This window comes from Oncorhynchus keta, chromosome 1 (assembly GCF_023373465.1).
Source record: "Oncorhynchus keta strain PuntledgeMale-10-30-2019 chromosome 1, Oket_V2, whole genome shotgun sequence".
Taxonomy (NCBI): domain Eukaryota; kingdom Metazoa; phylum Chordata; class Actinopteri; order Salmoniformes; family Salmonidae; genus Oncorhynchus; species Oncorhynchus keta.
In genome coordinates this window covers 51,325,815-51,349,168 of record NC_068421.1, presented here as the reverse complement: position 1 = coordinate 51,349,168, position 23,354 = coordinate 51,325,815, and the positions used below count along the sequence as shown (strand labels likewise).

Genomic DNA, 23,354 nt, shown 5'->3' with positions numbered 1-23,354 from the left:
AATATGCATATCCTTGCTTCAGGTCCTGAGCTACAAAAAAAAAAAAAGCGGGCTATCTCTAAGAAGTCAACACTTTTTTGATTATTTAATAGTTTTGATTTCTTCACTATTATTCTGCAATGTAGAAAACAGTAAAAAATGAAGAAGAACCATGGAATGAGTAGGTGCTTCCAATCTTTTGACTGCTATTTTTGTAATTAATATATTTTTAAAATTCAGTTTTTTTCAGAGGGTGCAGCACCCTCAGAACCCCTACTTCCCGCGGCTATGCTCCACCAATTTGTCATGCATAGGTGTAATAGGTGGCAGGGAAGTCAGGCGCAGGAGAGTCAAATGGAGTGTAAAATGGAGTCTTTTAATAAAGTCCACGGAGTATGCTCCATGACACTAAACGTACATAAACAAACAAACATGGGTACGAGGACCCGACGCACACCTAATACAACAAACACACTACACTGACAATAAAACAATCTCTGACAAAGACATGAGGGGAAACAGAGGGTTAAATACACAACAGGTAATGAATGGGATAGAAAACAGGTGTGTGGGAAGACAAGACAAAACCAATGGAAAATGAAAAAAGGATCAATGATGGCTAGAAGACCGGTGACGTCGAACGCCGAGCACCGCCCGAACAAGGAGAGGCAACGACTTCGGCAGAAGTCGTGACACAATTATACATTTGTCAACTCAATGCTTCTGAAATTCCGTTTAAAATGTAACATAAATGCACTGTAATTCAAGCTTTAAAACTCCATTTTTTCCCTCCCTGCCTCATGACAAATTGTGTACAATAAGCAGGATTTTTGCATTAAAGCTGCACCAACAAAAACTCTCTTCCCCGTGACAAAATGTGTAGAATTGCAGGAAATTAGCTTGAAAACGACAAAATGCTCCTTCGCAGGTCTCAAGAATCTGTTCGTTCGGCCAAGCACTTGCCAAAGTCAAAGTCAAACTTATTGTGTCCTATTTATATCTCACTCAATTTGTTTTCTGATTATGATGAATTTCCTATTACAAAAGGCTTCCCCCGGCCCCAAAAAGTTTGAGAACCCCTGCCCTACTGGGAATTACAGTGCTGTCCCCCATCTGTACTTCTAATGTACAATGTAGACATAGGACCCATCAACAATGAGTTAATACAGCCTTTATTAGTCAATGACTAATCATTACAGTCCTAATGAGACATTGATTAAAGGCAATGAGGGAGTGGCGGTAAGGATGGTGGTGGTGGTGCGGTATCTCGAAGACATTATACACAATGGATTGGGTGGCGTGAGGTGAAACTGGGAACCATGGCGCATAGGGCTGTGGTCAAAAGTATTGCACTTAATAGGGAATAGCGTGCCATTTGGGAACCAGAGGATGTGTGTATTACGGTAATTGACCATTAAAAACAGTTAGACAAGAGTATTTCTCAACATCACATTTGCTTTTATTTTTTATTGTTTACCCGGGGAATTCTGGGATGAATAAAAATTATGAAAAAAAACCTACCAACCTTTTGAAAACCACGGGAAATGGGAAATGGCTCTCAGCATATGTGTTAGCAGCTACAGTACATGGCCTATTATGTCACTCGTTAAATAGCCTACCTCTCAATAGGCCATTATTTCCCCAATAAAAACAAACGGCAGCCCATTTCCCTCCGCCATTTACTTCAGAGAGCTTGACGAAGTCCCAAATGGCACCCTATTCCCTATATAAGTGTACTACGTTTGGCCATGATCCATAGGGACCCATAGGCACTACATAGGGAATAGGGTGCCATTTGGGACATAGGTAGGAAGTGTGTTCCAGGTAGGAAGAAAAGCGCTGAGTAACATCCTGTAATATTTTTGATGTGATGTTTTTAATGGGAAGCAGGTTGTCGTGGGAGACGGGAAGGGGCGGGGCACAGGTGTGGTGGGAGCCAATTACTTTTATGACTCAGGTCTCCTCTGAACGCTTGCCAACTACAGCCCCCACAAGCCTCTGCAATCTACCCACTGATTACACATAATAGAGCCTGTGCTTATTATGACGTTAAAGTGGGAAGGGAAACTAATTGTTTTTGGGTCTGATGATGGTAGTTAGGGCGCGGTGTCAATGTTTTATCATACCAGATAGGCATACAGCTAGCCTTGATTTCCAGCCTTCCTTTCTGAGCTGAGTGATGAACGAGCACGGCATCTTGAGACTGGCATACAGCAAGACGCAGGCACACAAATCATCCTCTTTTTCTTTTCTTTCTGGAGGCTTGCCTGTACCATATCCCAGCCATTCAAAACGATCCAATCTTGACCATTGCCCATGTCTGTCAATCATAGTTATACCACACCTCCAGATTTTGTCACTGCGGGTTATTCTTTACAACATGTCCAAATAGCCTTGTTCATGCCCTGGCCTAATGTCACAGGGTGACATCAAGCCCTGATGACATGTGGCATTCTATAAAGGTCACGTCAGCCATCTCAGCTACGCGTGTCTCTACGGTAGTGGCACCCGTCATATGGGGGCTGGCATCAGCGATTACCACAGCCCACAGGGTGACTATGGTCTTTTTAGGGATGTGTGTGTGTGTGTGTGTGTGTGTGTGTGTGTGTGTGTGTGTGTGTGTGTGTGTGTGTGTGTGTGTGTGTGGCTATACGGGATAGAATTGATGTTCTATACATACAGCAGGCCTATGACCTTAAGCACTTCCTGTGTTTCCAGGATCCTATAACCTGCAATAACAACAGTTCTGTCTGACATCAAATATGATTTCCCTCAAATAGAGCATTAGTGTATTGAAATACATTGTACTTTATGGACCATATTCGGGTTCCTATTTATCGTAATTTAATTGTGAGAGGATTAGACAAAAACTCAATACAGTATTTCTACAGAACATTCCTCTCACAGGTGACTCCTGTGAAAGGCCTTGGAAGATAAGATATAGATTGTATTTATTTTGTGCTGACATGCAGTCATACTGCTCTGTCGTCCATATGATTTCCGCCTGACAACAACAAACCATAACAGAAAGACTATTTCCTGAATCTTGATTGATTTTGAGATTTGAAAATGGGATTACTACTATAGATACAAAAGATGTTACCACAGGAGCCGGGAGAGCACGAAACTCGCAATGCTAGGATAGCGGTTTTCGATTCCCGGTACCATCCGTACGTAAAAATAAAAAAATGCACGCATGTATATAAATCGGTTTCCATTAAAACGTCTGCTAAATGGCATTATATTATATTACAGGAGTTTTAGGAAGTGACTTGTTGTGAACTGTTGTTCCTTCTGACATTCTCCGTTTTTTGTTGTTGCAACAAACCATTTCCTCTGACAGGCCACAACGTACCGCAAGTTAGCGGTACAGTACCTCTACAACTGTATGGATATCATTGTAGAGTCAAAGGCTTCAGGATGTAACCTAGGAGGTAGCCTAACCATGATGCCACCATGCATGTGTTTGCCCTCAGAAACAGAGACAGTGTAGCCTAACCACTGGCCTTAACCACCAGCCTCTCTAGTGAGGGATGGGACCACCGCTGAACAAAGAGCAGAACAAATGAGAGTGCTACACATCTTTGGCAGCCTGGGGGGGCAGCTTTCCAGACAGAGAGGGAATCCATCAGCTCCTGTTAAATGGGGAGATAGCTAGCTAGCCACATAGGCTGGTTTACTGGCCCCTTGTTATGTGTCTGAGACCCCCCTCCCAGGCTCAGCAATGAGGTTGACTGATGCTGACACATTTTTCTGGGAGGGGGAAGGGGGAATGGGAGGGGGAGTAGCTGCAGGAAGATGTTTGGGGTTGCGGGGGTTCTAAGATTTGTTTCACCTATGATGGTGCACAATTACATTTTTGCCAGCGCTACAGATGACTATATCGGTCCAGTAATACAGGACTAGACAAAATATATATATATATTTTTGTCATATATTTGTTTTAGCTACTTCCCGCAGCTATTGGGAGGGAGAGATGTGGGAAAGGAGGGGGAGGAAGCATGTGTACAGGGTGGTTGTGATGTTGATGCCACGAATGTGCACGCATGCACACACACACACACACACACACACACACACACACACACACACACACACACACACACACACACACACACACACACACACACACACACACCGTAATTAAGTCTTGGTCATTAAGGTGCTTTTTAGGATAGATATAGCTTCAATCAGGGCTGGGAAACCATCCCTAACATGGAGGTTGCCTGGTGCAGACTAGAGTCGACAGGATATGGTGGAGGGAGGATGGGGAGGGAGAGTCTACAAAAACGGGGACAATAAACCACCTGAAAATCAAATCCCATTCCTCTTATCATGGCGCCATTCAGAGACGCTTATCTCACCAGGTAATGTGGTTATAAATTCAATTTCAGCTCTGAGATTTCTTTGTTTACTAATGCCTGCGTGTTCCGGGCCGGGGAGCGCTGAAAGCCCGGCAACGCTCGATGCGTGTCGGGAAAACTCATTTAGGCTTCCGCGAGGGATGCAAAAAAGGCGCGAGGAACACAGAATGACCTGTCACTTTTCCCAAGGACACTGAGCGTTTTTTTTTTGTTGCTATTTGCGGCCATGTTTTATTCAGCAACCATTTTTTCTCTATTTGGGTCCTCATTAGGCACTCGTAGCTCAGCTGATGTCAGAGGGGACGCCAACCTGCTCCCAGCATGCCACATGTCATGTATTTTGTCCTTATGAGTGTCACTGATGTGTTGTGTAATAGGTTCCTGAGGGAAGCAGATAGGTGACTATACATGCTGCAGGCCCCTAATAGGCTCTCGGGTTGAACATCTGTGTGGCTCACTTGGTGGAGCATGGCACTTGCATTGCCAGGGTTTGTGAGTTCAATTCCCATGGGGGACCAGTATGAAAATGTTTAACCCTCACCACTGTAATTTGCTCTGGATAAGAATGTCTGCTGAATTATGTAAATGTAGAATGGTGATAAGTCGGCCTACTGTATGAGGCCTTTGTTTTGATTCATGCCATTGCTATTGACCGTGCTGTATATTCCCTCTGTAATGGCTATGTAATGGCCTTCTCCAGTCTGGTTGTGTGGAGGTGTAGAGGGAAATACGATGCAGAGAGATGGCCATACCTTTCTACATGTGATTAATGGCTCTCAGGAGTAAAACACCTCATTTACCTGGTAAAATGTTGATATAGTATAACTCCCTTCCCAGCTGGCTGCTTATGGCCATATACCATCAGTGAAACCCAATGGGCCGGGTGGGCCGGGCTAATGTTCCCATTGACAGCCTATGATGTAGGCTCACTGACAGGGTGGGGTGAGTGTGTGGGGGGGCGGTGTGTGTGTGTGTGTGTGTGTGTGTGTGTGTGTGTGTGTGTGTGTGTGTGTGTGTGTGTGTGTGTGTGTGTGAGCACTAGTGTTTTCGAGCATGTATGTGTATGTTAAACCTGAATGTGATTTGACACCGAATATTCGAATGACGTACTCTTGCCTCCTCCCTCAGCCTTTCCTCCCCTCTCTGTGTCAGTAGGTAAGGGGAACCTTCTGTATGACTCCCAGGCCCCAGTGTGTCCTGTGTGCCATGCTGTGTTACGACCAGGTGAGCTACAGGAGCACATGGAGCAGGAGATGGGCAGACTGACACAGTTACAAATCAGGTAGGCATACAGAAGACTGCACATACGTGTACTCGATTGGTCTTTACTACATACTGTAGTTGATCGTTTTCTTTCTTTTCACCTCCCGTCTTTCTTTCTCGGTGTCTATCTTTTATTCTTTATTCTTTATGCTCTCTCTCTCTCTCTCTCTCTCTCTCTCTCTCTCTCTCTCTCTCTCTCTCTCTCTCTCTCTCTCTCTCTCTCTCTCTCTCTCTCATTTAGTGCTTCCAGATGTGGTTGTGATTATTAATATTTACAGATAGCTGGAGGGCCCCTCCATCATATTTCCTGTCTCCTTTGTCACTGGCGTGTAATGTTTACAAGGTGCCTCATTTTTCTCAGCATATTTCATAACGGCCCTCCTGCCCCAGGCGACACTTCCTACAGCTAGGCCAATATAATGCCTCTATAATGCCTGCTCTCAATGCCCATAATCAGCTAACATGCGCACACACACACACACACACACACACACACACACACACACACACACACACACACACACACACACACACACACACACTACTTGCTTAGGCCACAAGAATGATTTGTCCAATAAAGACATTACTTGCCAAATCTGCTTAACAACCGTGCTGAGGACAATAATGGCTTCAAATTAAACATGGCCCTTGGGTACTAGGTGTGTGTGCGTGTGTTGTGTGTTGTGTGCGCATGTATGTGAACCTTGGATATTAGATAGGCTATCGGTACCACTGGCATGGAAAATAAGCAACAATAAACAGTGTCAATGTTCAATACTGTAGCATTTGTTTCCTGTCTAGGCACCCTTTAAATGTTCTTGCTATCTTCCTTTTGACAGTATTAATTCAGTGCAGAGGGACAATCCATTAGGGGCTTCAAAGGTAAATACATGCACTTATGGTCACCCCTTGACTTCTTGCACATTTTGTTACGTTACAGTCTTATTCTAAAATGGTTTCAATTGTTGTTTTTTCTCTCATATATCTACACATAATACCGATATCAATTTCGACCAGGTTTCATAAAAAAAAAAAAATCACATTTACAAAAGTATTCAGACACTTTACTCAGTAGTTTGTTGAAGTATCGTTGGCAGCGATTACAGCCTCAAGTCCTCAAGTCTTCTTGGGTATGACGCTACAAGCTGTATTTGGGGAGTTTCTCCCATTCTACTCTGCAGATCCTTTCAAGTTCTGTCAGGTTGGATGGGGAGCGTCGCTGCACAGCTATTTTCAGGTCTCTCCAGAGATGATAGATCGGGTTCAAGTGCGGGTTCTGGCTGTGCCACTTAAGGACATTCAGAGACTTGTCCCGAAGCCACTCCTGCGTTGTCTTGGCTGTGTGCTTTGGGTAATTTTCCTGTTGGAAAGGTGAACCTTCGCCCCCAGTCTGAGGTCCTGAGCGCTGTGGAGCAGGTTTTCATCAAGGATCTCACTGTACTTTTCTCCGTTCATCTATCCCTTGATCCTCCCAGTCCCTGATGCTGAAAAATATCCCCACAGCATGATGCTGCCACCACCATGCTTCACCGTGGAGTTGGTGCCAGGTTTCCTCTAGACGTGACGTTTGGCATTCAGGCTAAAGAGTTCAATCTTGGTTTCATCAGACCAGAGAATCTTGTTTCTCATGGTCTGGGTGCCTTTTGGCAAACTCCAAGTGGGCTGTTATGTGCCTTTTACTGAGGAGTGGCTTCCATGTGGTCACTCTACCATAACGGCCTGATTGGCGGAGTTCTGCAGAGATGGTTGTCCTTCTGGAAGTTTCTCCCATCTCCACAGAAGAAATCTGGAGCTCTGTCAGAGTGACCATCTGGTTCTTGGTCTCCTCCCTCACCAAGGCCCTTCTCCCCTGATTGCTCAGTTAGGCCAGGCAGCCAGCTGTAGGATGTCTTGGTGGTTCCAAACTTCTTCCATTTAAGAATGATGGAGGCCACTGTGTTCTTGGGGATCTTCATTGCTGCAGAATTGTTTTGGTACCCTTCCCCAGATCTGTGCCTCGAAACAATCCTGAGTCGGAGCTCTACAGACAATTCCTGGGTTGGTTTTTGCTCTGACATGCACTGTCAACTGTGGAACCTTACATAGGTAGGTGTGTGCCTTTCCAAATCATGTCCAATCAATTGAATTTACCACAGGTGGACTCCAATCAAGGATGTACATGAGCTCAATTTCGAAGTCTCATAGCAAAGGGTTTGAATACATATTTCAGTATTTCAGTTAAAAAAACATGTTATACATTTGCAAAAAAGTCTAAAAACCTGTTTTCGCTTTGGCATTATGCGGTATTGTGTGTAGATTGATGAGGGGAAAAAATGATGTAGTCTATTTTAGAATAAGGCTGTAATATAACAAAATGTGCAAAAAACGTGCACTGACACACACACACACACACACACACACACACACACACACACACACACACACACACACACACACACACACACACACACACACACACACACACACACACACACACACCTTTCTTTGACTCTGCGCTTTGTCCGCAGTCCCTCTCACTATCTCTGCACATTAAACGTGAGGGGGGATCTCCCGCCTCTCCCCCCTGCCCACCTGAAGACCCCCACTCAGACAGATACCAGGTAGGTGCTTCCCTACACACACACACACACACACACACACACACACACACACACACACACACACACACACACACACACACACACACACACACACACACACACACACACACACACACACACACACACTTGACAGTTCTTTTGTGAGTAGATTTATCTTCTCTTCTTATTCCACAGACGTTTCTTCGTGTGAGGACCAACAGACATACAAGACTGAATGGTATGTGGTCAGAAATAATTAGGATTTCAAAGAAGAGCTGTTGTTGGTTCAGATGGGTGGGGTAGTTGGGTTACTGCTTTTGCAACGGGTATTTGGCTGCAAAATTATACTCAAAAGGCCAATCATCGGGTAGGATATATTTATGGAGATTGTTAGAAGAGGCATTGAACTGGGGGCAACTGAGCAACCAGTCTGACTGTCCCTACAACTGTCACTGAGAGAACTGTAACTTTTTGACCTAGCATCAACATGAGCAGAGGATCTGTTAACCCCTTGACCTTTCACCTCATGATATGTTAACAGTCGATTACCTCCGCTGGTGCAGGTGCTACGCCAAACCCACCCCATTTCATCTCCACAACGAAACTCCCCTAACCCCAGACAGCACACAAACTGGTAAGAGGCAAAAGCCACAATATGGCCGACTTTATATCCTAATAATTATATTGAGAACTATTCTCACAGGTTTTTCAACCATAAACACAGAACATTTTTTAGACAAGAGCAAATGATTTCCACATTGTAGCTTGTAGTCTGCTGATTGTTCGCCATATCTTCGCTGTGCAGTACACGTGTATAAGTAGTTACTTCTGAAACCATGGTTTGTCCAGTATCCAGTAGAGAAACCTACCTTTCCTCTTCCTCTATCTCCAGGGTGAATAGGTCTCAGTTGGCTTTGTTGAGGTCTACTAGCTTTAATGACAGATTATACAGTACAGTATAATGAGTTTCTAAAGAGATGTTAGGGAGAAGATTGGCCTCTTCTAGCTGTTAGTTAATCAGCCTGTCTTTTTTTTTTGTCCGTTTGACAAGAGCTGCGCCCCAAATGGCACCCTATTCCCTATATAGTGTGCTACTTTTGACCAGATCCTCATTGGCCCTGGTCCAAAGTAGTGCACCATAAAGGGAATAGTTTGCCATTTGGGACACATGCAAGGCCCTCATCTATTACCATCTCCTTAACCCTCATTATCCGGGTGGGTCATGGTTAGTGGCTCTCTGTCCCTGGTGGCTACTGTCATCCTACTGAAATTACACTCTACTAAAAGTTAATGTCCCCATAGGCAATCTGCAGTTAAGAAAACAATAAAAAAAGGGAGTCCACAGTTGTTGTTCTACTGTGTTATGTTTCTTATTGTGTGTGTCATTGAGTGTGTGGGGGTGGGATAGGGTGTGTGTGTGTGTGTGTGCGTGCGTGTGGACGTGTGTGTGGTGTGTGGGTGGGTGGGTGGACGTATTTAACTATACTTGTGGGGACCAGAAGTCCCCATAAGAATAGTAAACAAACAAAAATGTTGACCAACTTTGGACATTTTGTTAGTCCCCACTATGTCAAATTCGATTTCTAGGGGGTTTAGAGTTAAGGTTAGAATTAGTGTTAGGGTTAGAATTAGGATTAGGTTTAGGATTAGGGGATAGGGAAAATGGGATTTTGAATGGGACTGCATTGTGTGTCCCCACAAGGTTAGTTAAACAAGACTGTGTGTTGCGTGCGTGTGCATGTATTTGTCTGTATTCCAGTCTATATTTATTATTAGGAGCATCTTTCATGTTTACCCCCATTGTTAGAATGCAGAAGCAATACCTCTCTACTTTACCTCCTTCATTTGGGTGTTTACTGTACCATGTGTTGCTCATTCACTCCAAAGAAGGAGTTGTGCAGCCAATTTCTAATACTTAGCTCTACGGACATATTCTAGTTAACCCTTTCTGCATGTCTGTCTGTGTGGGTGCTCTTTCAGTCAGGATCGGCAAGCTGAAGAGGAGGAAAGCTGACGAAGTTCAGGTATATTCTTAAATAGTAACTGGCATTGTATTGTAGGCGACAGTAGCAAGTAGAAATATATTGTCGTGAGTGTTGTCCTGGATGCAAAACTGAGCAATTTCCCCTTAGATAGGCCAGCTGCAAAGTCAAAATTAGCTATATTGTAAAAATTCATGTTTTTTTTGTGCCTTTTGTTAGGGTTAGCCATTAGGGTTAGCAGTGTGGTTAATGTTAGGGTTTGGTTTTGTAAGGTTGGCATGAATGATTCGGGAGACAGGCGCAGGAATGCGTAATATTTTTAAAAAATTATACCCAAAATTACGGCGTGCCAAAGCACGGGGACGAATACCAGGCAAACACGTAACAAAAAGACAGGGTTGAAACCCAAACAAAAGAGCGAGGTGTACCGTGAACAAATAACACACGCGCACAATGATTAACACACGGGATGAGACCGTTATCATCTGCACAATTCACAAGGGCACCAAAGCCCAAAACACACAGCACAGGTACTCACACGCACCAACGGACATTGTAACAATAATCGATGGCCCAATGGAAACCAAAGGGCACATAAACTCAGCAAAAAAAGAAACGTCCTTTTCAGGATGCCTAAGACAGTGCTACAGGGAGACAGGACGGACAGCTGATCATCCTCACAGTGGAAGACCACGTGTAACAACACCTGCACAGGATCGGTACAACTGAACATCACATCAGCGGGACAGGTACAGGATGGCAACAACAATTGCCCGAGTTACACCAGGAACGCACAATCCCTCTATCAGTGCTCAGACTGTCCGCAATAGGCTGAGAGAGGCTGGACTGAGAGCTTGTAGGCCTGTTGTAAGGCAGGTCATCACCAGACATCACCGGCAACAACGTCGCCTATCGGCACAAATCCAGCGATTGGACCAGACAGGACTGGGAAAAAGTGCTGTTCACTGATGAGTCACGGTTTTGTCTCACCAGGGGTGATTGTTGGATTCGCGTTTATCGTTGAATGAATGAGCGTTACACCGAGGCCTGTACTCTGGAGCGGGATCAATTTGGAGGGGGAGGGTCCATCATGGTCTGGGGCGGTGTGTCACAGCATCATCGGACTGAGCTTGTTGTCATTTCAGGCAATCTCAATGCTGTGCGTTACAGGGAAGACATCCTCCTCCCTCATGTGGTACCCTTCCTGCAGGCTCATCCTGACATGACCCTCCAGCATGACAATGCCATCAGCCATACTGCTTCTTCTGTGAGTGATTTCCTGCAAGACAGGAATGTCAGTGTTCTGCCATGGCCAGCGAAGAGCCCGGATCTCAATCCCATTGAGCACATCTGGGGCCTGTTGGATTGGAGGGTGAGGGCTAGTGCCATTCCCCCCAGAAATGTCCGGGAACTTGCAGGTGTCTTGGTGGAAGAGTGGCGTACCATCTCACAGCAAGAACTGGCAAATCTGGTGCAGTCCATGAGGAGATGCACTGCAGTAGTTAATGCAGCTGGTGGCCACACCAGATACTGACTGTTACTTTTGATTTTGACACCCCATTTGTTTATGGACACATTATTCCATTTCTGTTAGTCACATGTCTGTGGAACTTGTTCAGTTTATGTCTCAGTTGTTGAATCTTGTTATGTTCATACAAATATTTACACATGTTACGTTTGCTGAAAATAAACGCAGTTGACTGTGAGAGGACGTTTCTTCTTTTGCTGAGTTTGTATACAAATACAATCCGTGGGAAAAGGGGCCAGGTGTGCGTAATGAATGTTCCGGGGGGGATCTGTGACAGGTTTTAAATCCGATTTTATGACTTTGTGACTGTGCCAGCTAGTGACCACTGCAGAGCTGCCTCCAGAACAAGATTCATGATAAAAATGCTAACCTACGCGACAGCAAGCCAAGCTATTCCTTGGCAGCCGTCATATTGTATACCGTACTGGATGTCTTAGAAAGATTGATGACGGATAGGGGAGGTGAATTGGTCCTGAAACAGGTTAAAAGAGTGTTGTGCCCATCTGTGCTTAAACCCCTGATATTGTTTACTGCCCATTAGGCTCAGCGTGGCCATGTTTCTGCTGTACCTTAGGTTACCCCTAGGAGATACATCAGTGACAACCGAGGGCTGTGAGATATGCATTTGCGTTAGGCAAAAACAAAACGGTGTGTGTGTGTTTGTCTGTGAGTTTGTGTGTATGTGTCTGGCTGCGTGGCTTCATCAATGCATACATGTCCCGTGTGTGTGTGTGTGTCTTTCCAGGACATTTTGGTGGACTTGGGAGGAGAGGGGGAGCAGTGGAGGGAGCGGAGGAGGTTACAGATGACCTCCATGCTGGGGGGGTTTAAAGGTAACTGGGTGACCCTCTGACTGGGTCTTGGGTCTGGTGCAGTGGGGTGGATCGTGTGACTGGGTCTTGGGTCTGGTGCAGTGGGGTGGATCATGTGACTGGGTGGCGGTGAGAAAGACACTGGACCTTTCCGTCCAGATTATGCTGCCGTATCTATAAGGCTGAATTTGCGCTCCCTTATCTACGAGAGCTCTACCCTGAGCATATGGGTTGCAGATAGGGTTCCAACATTTCCAGGTATTCCTGAAATCATATTCCCCTCCTAATTCCAGGACTCTTCCAACCAGGATGTCTGGAAAGCCATGGAATTTTGGGAACGTTCCCGGAATTCTTTGACCCGTGTTGCAGAAAAGGGGAGATACTGTAGGTGACATGGAGAAATGTTATGAAACAGAAAAGGGGAGATACTGTAGGTGACATGGAGAAATGTTATGAAACAGAAAAGGGGAGATACTGTAGGTGACATGGAGAAATGTTATGAAACAGAAAAGGGGAGATACTGTAGGTGACATGGAGAAATGTTATGAAACAGAAAAGGGGAGATACTGTAGGTGACATGGAGAAATGTTATGAAACAGAAAAGGGGAGATACTGTAGGTGACATGGAGAAATGTTAGGAAACAGAAAAGGGGAGATACTGTAGGTGACATGGAGAAATGTTATGAAACAGAAAAGGGGAGATACTGTAGGTGACATGGAGAAATGTTATGAAACAGAAAAGGGGAGATACTGTAGGTGACATGGAGAAATGTTATGAAACAGAAAAGGGGAGATACTGTAGGTGACATGGAGAAATGTTAGGAAACAGAAAAGGGGAGATACTGTAGGTGACATGGAGAAATGTTATGAAACAGAAAAGGGGAGATACTGTAGGTGACATGGAGAAATGTTATGAAACAGAAAAGGGGAGATACTGTAGGTGACATGGAGAAATGTTATGAAACAGAAAAGGGGAGATACTGTAGGTGACATGGAGAAATGTTATGAAACAGAAAAGGGGAGATACTGTAGGTGACATGGAGAAATGTTATGAAACAGAAAAGGGGAGATACTGTAGGTGACATGGAGAAATGTTATGAAACACTCCACCTATTTTGAAGTTTTCATAATTTACTACTGAAAATGGGGTTTTCAAGTGTCACCTTTCATTGGCCTCAGACGGGCAAAAACGTCTCACCTCTCATTGGCCCTGAACATCTGCTCTTAGCACTCAATAGTCAACATGACACTGTCTACCGTGTGAGAATGTGCTCGGTGAAAGTGAGGATGCCGGAGAGGGTATGTCCCAAATGGCACCCGGTTCCCTTTACAGTGCAAAAGTAGTGCGCCATATAGGGAATAGAGTGCCATTTGGGATGGAGATAATAATGAGGCTCTCCTCAGGGTCGGTATTTGTGAGCAGCAGCACATCTAATGAGGGCCGTGGTGACAGTGATGCTGACCTGGACGTTGATGGAGACGACACCGTGGACTACGGACGAGCACAGTATCCTTCTAATTGACCAATCCCCCGACAATCCCACGCGATCGACGAGAGTGTGGCAGCATTGAAGAGGTTAACATTGTTGCACACAGAACAAACGATTCAACAAGGGAACAAATGTGCCCTTTTGTTGAATGCAGCAGAACGGTCAGACATAGAAAGAAGAAGTGAACCGACGGTGAGATATGCAGGACACCACATAAAGAGTTCATCCATTGGACCATGTATATTTCTGTTGTTCCCACTGCACGTTTCTGTTTCCTTCGCCTGGTGATCCAGATATACAGAGGCAGACATCATCCCCTGTTCACAACGGGAGCCCGGGGAGGTGGAGGAGAGGAAAGCACCGAGGGGGGCTGTTTTAAAGTACGCACCTCCACGGGCGGTACTTCCATGGCCTGTTTCTATGTTCCCATCGCCACACAACAATGCCTCGTTTGTTTGTGTTGTTATTATCATTATCTGCATTAACTGTCTTGTTAGATCTAAATACGATCCTACTTTTGTTTCTCAGTGTTGGAACTCTGGACCGTTCAAAATGGACAAATGAGGGTGAGAACGGCTATGGTATCAGTACATGTGGTGTTTCGAATGAGCTCATGTGTAGTACTTCATTAGTTGGATAATACACTTTTTCTCAGTAGTGTACAAGCAGTTTTTGGATCTGTGTTGAAATGTATCTAAAGCAGAAGAGCAATGATCAAATGCTCAAATATATTTACACAACTTTTGATCATTTTCTTGCCTCGGTTCCCCGACTTGCATATCTTAGACCATCTTTTGCAAACCATTAAATACAAATGTCAGCAGTGAAGGCAAAATTCGCCGTTAGAGCTACAATGTGTACGTTTTTGGGGCGGCCCGACCAAATTCACATAGAAGCGAGAGTTATAGACCTCTCATTGTCATTGAAAGCAAGTCTAAGAAGCGGTAGGTATGTTCAATGTTCGCTATTTCTATGCGTCCCGTTCTTTAGTTCACGTTTTTTTTAACTTTCAATAGCTAAAAATACAATATTTCTTGGTTTAGATGGGACGATTATACTCTATACAATGACTGCTTGTTTTGTCACATAACCAGAAATTAGGCGAACTATTAGAATTTTAGCAACCAGGAAATGGCGGGTCGATTCCTGCATATAAAAAGAGAGTAATTGCCCATAATCATGCACTTTTGGATAGTTTTACTTCTGTCTATGAGGATTTGCTGACTGCCCAGGAAATGTGTTGATCTACTGGGGTTTCTAAAACACAGACTAGCTTTCTGTTTCCTCTGCTTGGACTCGAGAGTTAAAGTAGCTATGGATGCGGTAATGGTTTTTTTTTAGCAGGCAGTCGTGTTCTTTTGATGAATGCGCTTGCAATGTTGATGGTAGAATTTCGTTTTGATCAATGTGTTTCTGTTTTGAGAAGGCAACCACATTTAGAAAAAACATTTATTGTTTCGCAAAAGGCCACAGAGTTCTGTGTCTTTGTGGACTCTGTTTTGAATATCAACAGCGTTGTTCCAAAAAAGATGCTTGTACGTGATTGAGAAAAACTGTAATGATTGGCGATGTCCCAATTTAAAATGATAGTCCTCTTTTGCTACAGGATGTCCATCCACCAGCAACGGGGAACGCAACAAACTGGACAACAGCATTACCTCCGTACACAGGACCTGTAAAAACTGTGACATAGAGATGTAAGTTCTGAAAATTAAATTGTGAAAATGTTCCACATTACCATTAACTACGTGGTGCTGTAAACCGTCCCAAAAATCCCAACCTCAACTCTGTCTTTTCCCTAAGCTCATCTATAAATCAAGCTCAACTCATAGAGAAAGACTGGTGGTGACTGAGTGTGTATGAATGTGAGTGTGCCTGTGTGTGTGGTACTTGCCCTCCACCTCTCTCAGCACTGTTTTCTCTTCCCATGATAAATGAGACAGTGAATGCTGGCAATGTGACTGCTCTATGTACATGTATACCAGCTAATCATTTCATCCGTCTTCAAAGTTATAAATGACTCTGGCCTCTTCTTCTCCTGTACCCCTCACTCCCTTCCTCTCTCTCACTGTGTGTGTGTGTGTGTGTGTGTGTGTGTGTGTGTGTGTGTGTGTGTGTGTGTGTGTGTGTGTGTGTGTGTGTGTGTGTGTGTGTGTGTGTGTGTGTGTGTGTGTGTGTGTGTGTGTGTGTGTGTGTGTGTGTGTGTGTGTGTGTGTGTGTGTGCGTGTGTGCGTGTGTGTGTGTTCAGGGTCTCTGAGGATTCGGCACTCACGACGCTCGATGCACTAAAAACCCGGATACGAGACCTAGAAAAGCAGATGTCCAGAGGAGACAGATACAAATGTCTCATCTGTATGGTGAGTGTATGGCCTGAATCCCAGCCTGTGTGTGCTGTCATGCCAACTCCTTGTTACTCGTTATCATTGTTTATCTTGACAATGAACAATTTAGTTGGATAAGAGCACAAAGGCGTCTGGGACCAGGCTAGTTTAGGATGGCAGCACTGGGAGGAATCTAGTTCAACAGAAGCACTGACTTGTATCCTGATAACCTTCCGTTGAACTAATTCATCACACTATGAGACCCAAAGTAAGCGCATTCCAATTGAACAATTGATTTAATCCAGACTTTTGAGGAATGTATCACAGCTACAGTGCATAAGTATTCAGACCCCTTGACTTTTTCTACATTTTGTTACATTACAGATTTATTCTAAAATGGATTCACCAATCTATACACAATACCCCATAATGATGAAGCGAAAGCAGGTTATTTGATATTTTTGCAAATATATATACATTTTCTTACCTTATATACGTAAGTATTCAGACCCTTTGCTATACGACTCGAAATTGAGCTCCGGTGCATCCTGGTTCCATTGATCATCCTTGAGATGTTTCTACAAATTGATTGGAGTCCACCTGTGGTAAATTCAATTGATTTTAAAGGCACACACCTGTCTATATAAGGTCCCACAGTTGACAGTGCATGTCAGAGCAAAAGCCAAGCCATGAGGTCAAAGGAATTGTCCGTAGAGCTCCGACACAGGATTGTGTCGAGGCACAGGTCTGGGGAAGGGTTGTGAAAATGTTCTGCAGCATTGAAGGTTCCCAAGAACACAGTGGCCTCCATCATTCTTAAATGGAAGAAGTTTTGAACCACCAAGACTCTTCCTAGAACTGGCTGCCCGGCCAACCTGAGCAATCGGGGGAGATGGGCCTTGATCAGGTAGATGACCAAGAACCCGGTGGTCACTCTGACAGAGCTCCAGAGTTCTTCTGTGGAGATGGGAGAACCATCGAGAAGGACAACCATCTCTGCAGCTCTCCACCTATCAGGCCTTTATGGTAGAGTGACCAGATGGAAGCCACTCCTCAGTAAAAGGCACATGAGAAACAAGATTCTCTGGTCTGATGAAACCAAGATTGAACTCTTTGGCCTGAATGCCAAGCGTCATGTCTGGAGAAGACTTGGCATCATCCCTACTGTGAATCATGGTGGTGGCAACATCATGCTGTGGGGATATTGTTCAGCATCAGGGACTGGGAGACTAGTCGGGATCTAGGGAAAGATGAATGGAGCAAAGTACAGAGAGATCCTTGATGAAAACCTTACCCGACAGTGCTCAGGACCTCAGACTGGGGCGAAGGTTCACCTTCCAACAGGACAACAAACCTAAGCACACAGCCAAGAAAACGCAGGACTGGCTCAGGACAAGTCTCTGAATGTCTTTGAGTAGCCCAGCCAGAGCGTGCACTTGAACGCGATCGAACATCTCTGGAGAGACCTGGAAGTAGCTGTGCAGCAACGCTCCCCCATCCAATCTGACAGAGATTGAGAGGATCTGCAGAGAATGGGAGAAACTCCCCAAATACAGGCGTGCCAAGGTTGTAGCGTCATACCCAAGAACACTTGAGGCTGTAATCGCTGCCAAATGCACTTCAACAAAGTATTGAGTAAAGATCTGAATATGTGATGTTGTGATAATGTGATATTTCAGTGTTTCATTTTTTATACATTTTAAACAAATCGAAAACCCAGTTTTTGCTTTGTCATTATGGGGTATTGTGTGTAGATTGATGATGGGAGGGGAAACGACTTAATTCATTTTCATTTTAGAATAAGGCTGTAACGTAACAACATGTGCAAAAAGTCAAGGGGTAGCTGTTTCATCCATCCTAGCCACTTCTCATCCATCCATTCATCCATCCTCTCAAGCGGCACTAATACAGCAAATATAGACACTTAGCGCCATCTAGTGACAGCTGTCTCCCATTTAATCAGAGTGGGAACAGGACAGAATGTGGAATGTGTTGCACTGTGTAGCACTGTAATCCAATACTGCCTGTCTGTCTGTCTGTCTGTCCGTCCATCCGTCCCTATAGGACACATATTCTACGCCCCTCACTTCCATCCAGTGTTGGCACGTCCACTGTGAGGAGTGCTGGCTCCGCACACTGGTAAGAATAAAGAAAAACGGAAAGAAATCCTGTCAGATAACGCTAAAGCTAAGGAGCATGATATAAGAGATATTACCTACAACAAATTGTATTTCTGTCAAGCAGTCACGCATGGCTGTGTTTTGTCTTCTAGGGGGCTAAGAAGCTTTGTCCACAGTGTAACACCATAACTTCACCCGGGGACCTGAGACGGGTGTATCTGTAGCCCGGCGGGGCCGGGGAAGCACAGGCCTTTGAGGGGGACATAAAGGGCAGCTGGCCTGTCAGAGATCACCCTTGTCTTTGCACCTTAACCCCCCCACCCACCCACACACACACACACACACACACCTTCCGAACTGAGTAGGGGCGCACCTCATGAATAGATCGTACCCATGACTGGGTATTGCACAACGATCAGTCCTCATGTCCTTTTGACGTTTTAGGTTTGACATTTCACCTTTGGTTCGCCCAGCTGGATGGTGTTCGTTTGTACCCTGCTCGCCTCCACCTGTAGTGAGCCAGGACAGTTCTAAGAGGAGGACTCTGTGCTCAATCCGTTAATCCCCGTAAGGTATATAGATGAAATAAATGACAAGAACTGAAGTATTCTCAGCGCTCAGGCACTGAAAGAAAGCTTTCAGGTGGATGTAGATCACTCTGGACTATTATTATATACTGTGTACTCTTTTTAGAAATAATAATAGTCTGTTTTTATCAAGATAAAGCACATGTAAATAGTTTTGTGTATGTTTTCAATTGTGTATGTGAAAAAAAGATTAACACTCCCGTTGTGTTAACGGCCATGTTCTTATAAAGTCATGTTTTTTGGTTAGTTCGGGTGGGAGGAAAGTGTGAACATAACAATTGTCATATTTTGAGATTCATTATTTTGTGTTTTTGTCGTTTAGGTTGTGTTTCTTTGTACAGGAGTACAAAGTGTAATTAATCAATGTTACAAAAAAAACAATGTGTCTTTAAAAAAGATGGTTATTGCATAAATAAATATCTACACTACAACAATATCATTGAAAAACATTTATTCCACCGATTTTTGATTTAGGCCCAGATTCAATCTGATCGAGGGTTATAGGCACTGCGGCGTTTAAAGGCAACGTGTTCACATAGATCCCAGTCACGGTAAGGCTGCATGTGTCGGCTCAAATTGGAAATGGACTTTTCAAAGCTGCGATTGCCTATAACCCACGATCGGGTTGAATCCCGGCCTTAGAGTCAATGTGTGTACAACGTTATAGATCAAAACCATAATCTTGCTTACACCTTATAATAACTGTCATGAAATACCGGTAAGCAATTAGAAATGCTTATTACATGCTTAAATGCATTGTAAATTATTATTGTTACGCTTATGAATTGTACTTTTACAACAACAAAAATGAAATACTTATTTAGTTCATAAATAGTTCCTTAATTCTTATTCGTGAAAGGTTTTTAGAAAGTTTTACCCAAGTCTCTTGATCTAAAATGATGTTCACAGTTCGACCAATTAGTCCTGACCTGTTGCCCTCTTATCTATGGTGTGATTTGTTCCAGCATTAAAAAAAAGCCAAGCAGCTCCTTGCATGTTGATCTGTCCAGTCCGGAGCCTTGATATACTGTATGTCTATGCAATTGTCCTTTAAGAAACAAATGGGTTACTTCAGGATTAGTCCAGCCCAGCCCAGGCCAGGTCAGGTCAAGACTAAGCCATTCAATCCTACTATTCTTGAGCTTTATTTCAGGTTCTGACTGCCCACTGTTCCTGCCAAGAAGAAGGATATGAGCTAAGGAGTCTGACCTGGTAGGGCAGTAGGGTGGGATGGACAGAGAGAGAATGAAGCCAGAAGGGGGGGGACTATTTCCATGGGCTGAGCAAAGAGTAAAAGGGGAGTCTTCACAATGACGCATCAGTAGCGTCAGGACCCATCCTCTCTTATACCAGGGGTGTCCAACTCAATTCCTGGGGAAAGCTATTTGTCTACTGGTTGTTGTTATCACCTAGACCTAGACAAACAGGTGAGGGGAGTTCCTAACTTATCAATTCCTTTAATTAATTAATGAACTACAAGGGAGGAGCGAAAAGAAAACCCGCAGACACTCTGCCCTGCAGGAATTGAGTTAGATGCCAGTGTCACATGTAATAACACATGTCATACCATCAGCTCACCTGAGACGGGTGCGGGACCCGAGGGGAAGGAGCATCTGGACTGGGACTGTTACGGTGACCATTTACCAGCGGCCACGACTCGCGAGCGCAGTCAAATTCCACGTGACCGTTTATTCACGGTAAACTAGGCTTCTCCAAGCTCTTGATGCTGCTGATGGTCATTACTAACCTGCCAAACTTGCTAACTGCCTGGTACTCAGCACTCTATTGTCCCGCTAATCACTCCGACATCAATGCAAATGTAATCAAAATTCTGAACAAACACTTTGTGTTTATTTCTTAACTTTCCTAATATTAAGCACATTGCTTCTCTTTACAACAGGAGTGTAGCCTTCCTGGCTGGCATGAAAATGAAACCACGGGAAAAGCGTCCTCCATTCGCTGTAAGTGTAAGTGCATAGATGACATATTTTTTCCCCCGGCTACGTTTCAAGACGGTGCATGATAATGGACCATTGTAAATCAAAACCAATTTCACGCGTATATTATTTAGTATATGTAAAGAAAACATTAAATCAAGATCAGTCGGATGGGTGACAATATTAGCCTATCACTTGTGAATGATGTAGTATCACTTGTGAATGATGTAGTATCACTTGTGAATGATGTAGTATCACTTGGGAACGATGCCCTGCTTGTGTGCAGTAAGGCAAGAAACAGCTCATGCCTTTTTTAGAGGGACTTTTTCAAATCATAGTTGCACATCTCACGTAGCCTAGCCCGTAGGCCTGTATGTTTTGAATAAGGTTTGTAATCACAATTAAAGTGGCCAAATAACATCTTAAAATGAAGCACATTAATCCGCTTTACAACCGGTGTAGAGCCTAACTGGCATACATAGGCGGTGAGTTTGGGGGTGATCATTTTCACCACAAAAAAATGCACCTTTATAATAAGGCATTACATGCATAACCGCATTTGAGGTCACATTTGAGAATGGTGTTCTCCCGCTAGTTGATAGCATTTTGGAACATTCGCGCTGATAGCCTTCTGCCTTGTGCACATTGCTGCGTTAGTAATGTGACGAAATAGCTCTAACAGCTCATCAAACGCCTTCCAACATCTTCAATATGCACCCCGGAATTTGCAGTTGCTTCCCCAATGTTTGTCTTCATTTGTAGACTGTGAGAAGGACCTGATCACGTGACGGGCATTGGCTAATAAGAATTGAGATATCTGAGAGAGCCATGCGAGTGAGAGGTGAGAGGAGCATGCAGTCGGGAGAAGGGAATTATAATGATTATATTCACCCCACCGGCAGGAAAAGGCATGGATTGGTTGTTTGCGGGCATTACAGCCACACAAAGGGGATGCCGCCGGGAAATTCTAGGAATGATCAAGTGCATGTCAAATTGTGAATGAGAGACTGATGAAGTGGGTGCAAGCCAAGCAGTGTTCACGGCTTTCATACATTTTTTTTTTCAAATGATCATCAGAGTCGCATCCATGCAGCCTTAGAATGTATTACAAATCTAAACATATAGCCCAACGTTTGTATCACAGCTAAAGTTGCAGACATAACTCTAAATCAAGTATATAGGAGGACCTGTTGCTTTGTTAGCTGCTCAACACTGAACAGTTGCATGTGCGCACTCCCTCGACTCATTTGGAGAAAATGTCCTTTGTGTTTCATTCAGGCTATGTTCAATTGTATTCTTCATACTATAAAATAATGCCACGGAATTCGAAGCAAATCTTTTCTGCTAAATGAAGTAGTGTAGCCCACAGCCATACTGAACTGTTTCACCTGTCTTGTGACTAACCCCCAACAGTTGTCTCCCATGTACTTATACCTGCATTTTCTGTTTGCCTGTTGCCAGTTCACCTACCAGCGTGATCCCGTGTTTCCTGTGCTCTAGTTTTTGCTTTTTTTGTAGTCTTCCCTGTTCTGACTTTTCTACCTGTCCTGACCCTGCCTGCCGTCCTGTACCTACCTGACTCTGATTTGGATTACGACTTTTTGCCTGCCTTGACCTAACGATTGCCTGCCCCTTGTAATAAACTCTGAGACTCATACTATCTGCCTCCTGTGTCTGCATCTGGGTCTTAGCCTGAGCTGTGATAATATGGCATAGCCAGACCAGGGCTAACATAAAGACATCCCAAGAGTGTGCAATTCTGTTCTTCTGAAATAGACTACATTTTCTTCATGTCATGTTTCTTTATCATGGATTTATTGTGAAGGTGTAGGCTATATTACATGGATTTATTGTGAAGGTGTAGGCTATATTACATGGATTTATTATACTTTTTCAAAATGTACCAACAGTTATTTGCTTGGCAATCACCCGACTGACAAAATGTCAAGACCGCCACAACCCTAATCTGAACCCATCCTCTATGTGAGACCAGTGTTGCATGTAACACCAACCATGCCAGGGCAGCCACCTCTCACTTACAGACTGCAAATCTACTAGATCAAACAAGCTCTATGTCCCTCGACTGTGTCTGTGTATACTAAAGTGAATGATGGTGTGGCCTTTTGTTCCCCTTAATCACATTTCCTCCTTCATTAAGAAGTTTATCATTAACACAGGGTTTGTTAGCCAGGAGCTGAGGACGACAACCTGATTGACCAGTGATACATTGTGACAAATCAGAAAAAAACGGAGCCGAGAAGCCATCAGGGCTAGTCCTGTCACATGACTTGAAGTAATTAAGGCGCTACCTGTTTGGACGGCTCAGATAAACAAGGCCAGCATGCCAGCATGCGATTGGCTGATGAGCTGAAGGGAGGAGGTGGTAATTGAG

At 44.1% G+C, this 23,354-nt stretch overlaps 1 protein-coding gene and 1 long non-coding RNA gene across 4 annotated transcripts in view; both read left to right on the top strand.

The window, feature by feature from the left end:
• LOC118387167 (E3 ubiquitin-protein ligase RNF220-like) overlaps positions 1-19,453 on the top strand; it is a 50,359-nt gene extending 30,906 nt beyond the window's left edge. For 2 of the 3 annotated variants that reach the window (XM_052527167.1, XM_052527158.1), the window contains exons 3-16: positions 5,499-5,625; positions 6,446-6,488; positions 8,114-8,206; positions 8,381-8,423; positions 8,727-8,819; positions 10,166-10,209; positions 12,441-12,528; positions 13,912-14,014; positions 14,291-14,377; positions 14,526-14,563; positions 15,604-15,694; positions 16,246-16,354; positions 18,383-18,457; positions 18,591-19,453. In XM_052527167.1, coding sequence (XP_052383127.1) covers positions 5,499-5,625; positions 6,446-6,488; positions 8,114-8,206; positions 8,381-8,423; positions 8,727-8,819; positions 10,166-10,209; positions 12,441-12,528; positions 13,912-14,014; positions 14,291-14,377; positions 14,526-14,563; positions 15,604-15,694; positions 16,246-16,354; positions 18,383-18,457; positions 18,591-18,662 — 1,106 coding nt within the window. In that variant the 3' untranslated portion in view covers positions 18,663-19,453. The remainder of the gene's footprint in view (positions 1-5,498; positions 5,626-6,445; positions 6,489-8,113; positions 8,207-8,380; positions 8,424-8,726; positions 8,820-10,165; positions 10,210-12,440; positions 12,529-13,911; positions 14,015-14,290; positions 14,378-14,525; positions 14,564-15,603; positions 15,695-16,245; positions 16,355-18,382; positions 18,458-18,590) is intronic. The other variant, XM_052527168.1, reaches the window with a different exon arrangement.
• LOC127932227 (uncharacterized) lies at positions 12,580-13,905 on the top strand. Its single transcript, XR_008144632.1, has 3 exons — positions 12,580-13,125; positions 13,172-13,309; positions 13,356-13,905. It is a non-coding gene; the product is annotated as an uncharacterized LOC127932227 (long non-coding RNA).
• Positions 19,454-23,354: the final 3,901 nt, after the last annotated feature.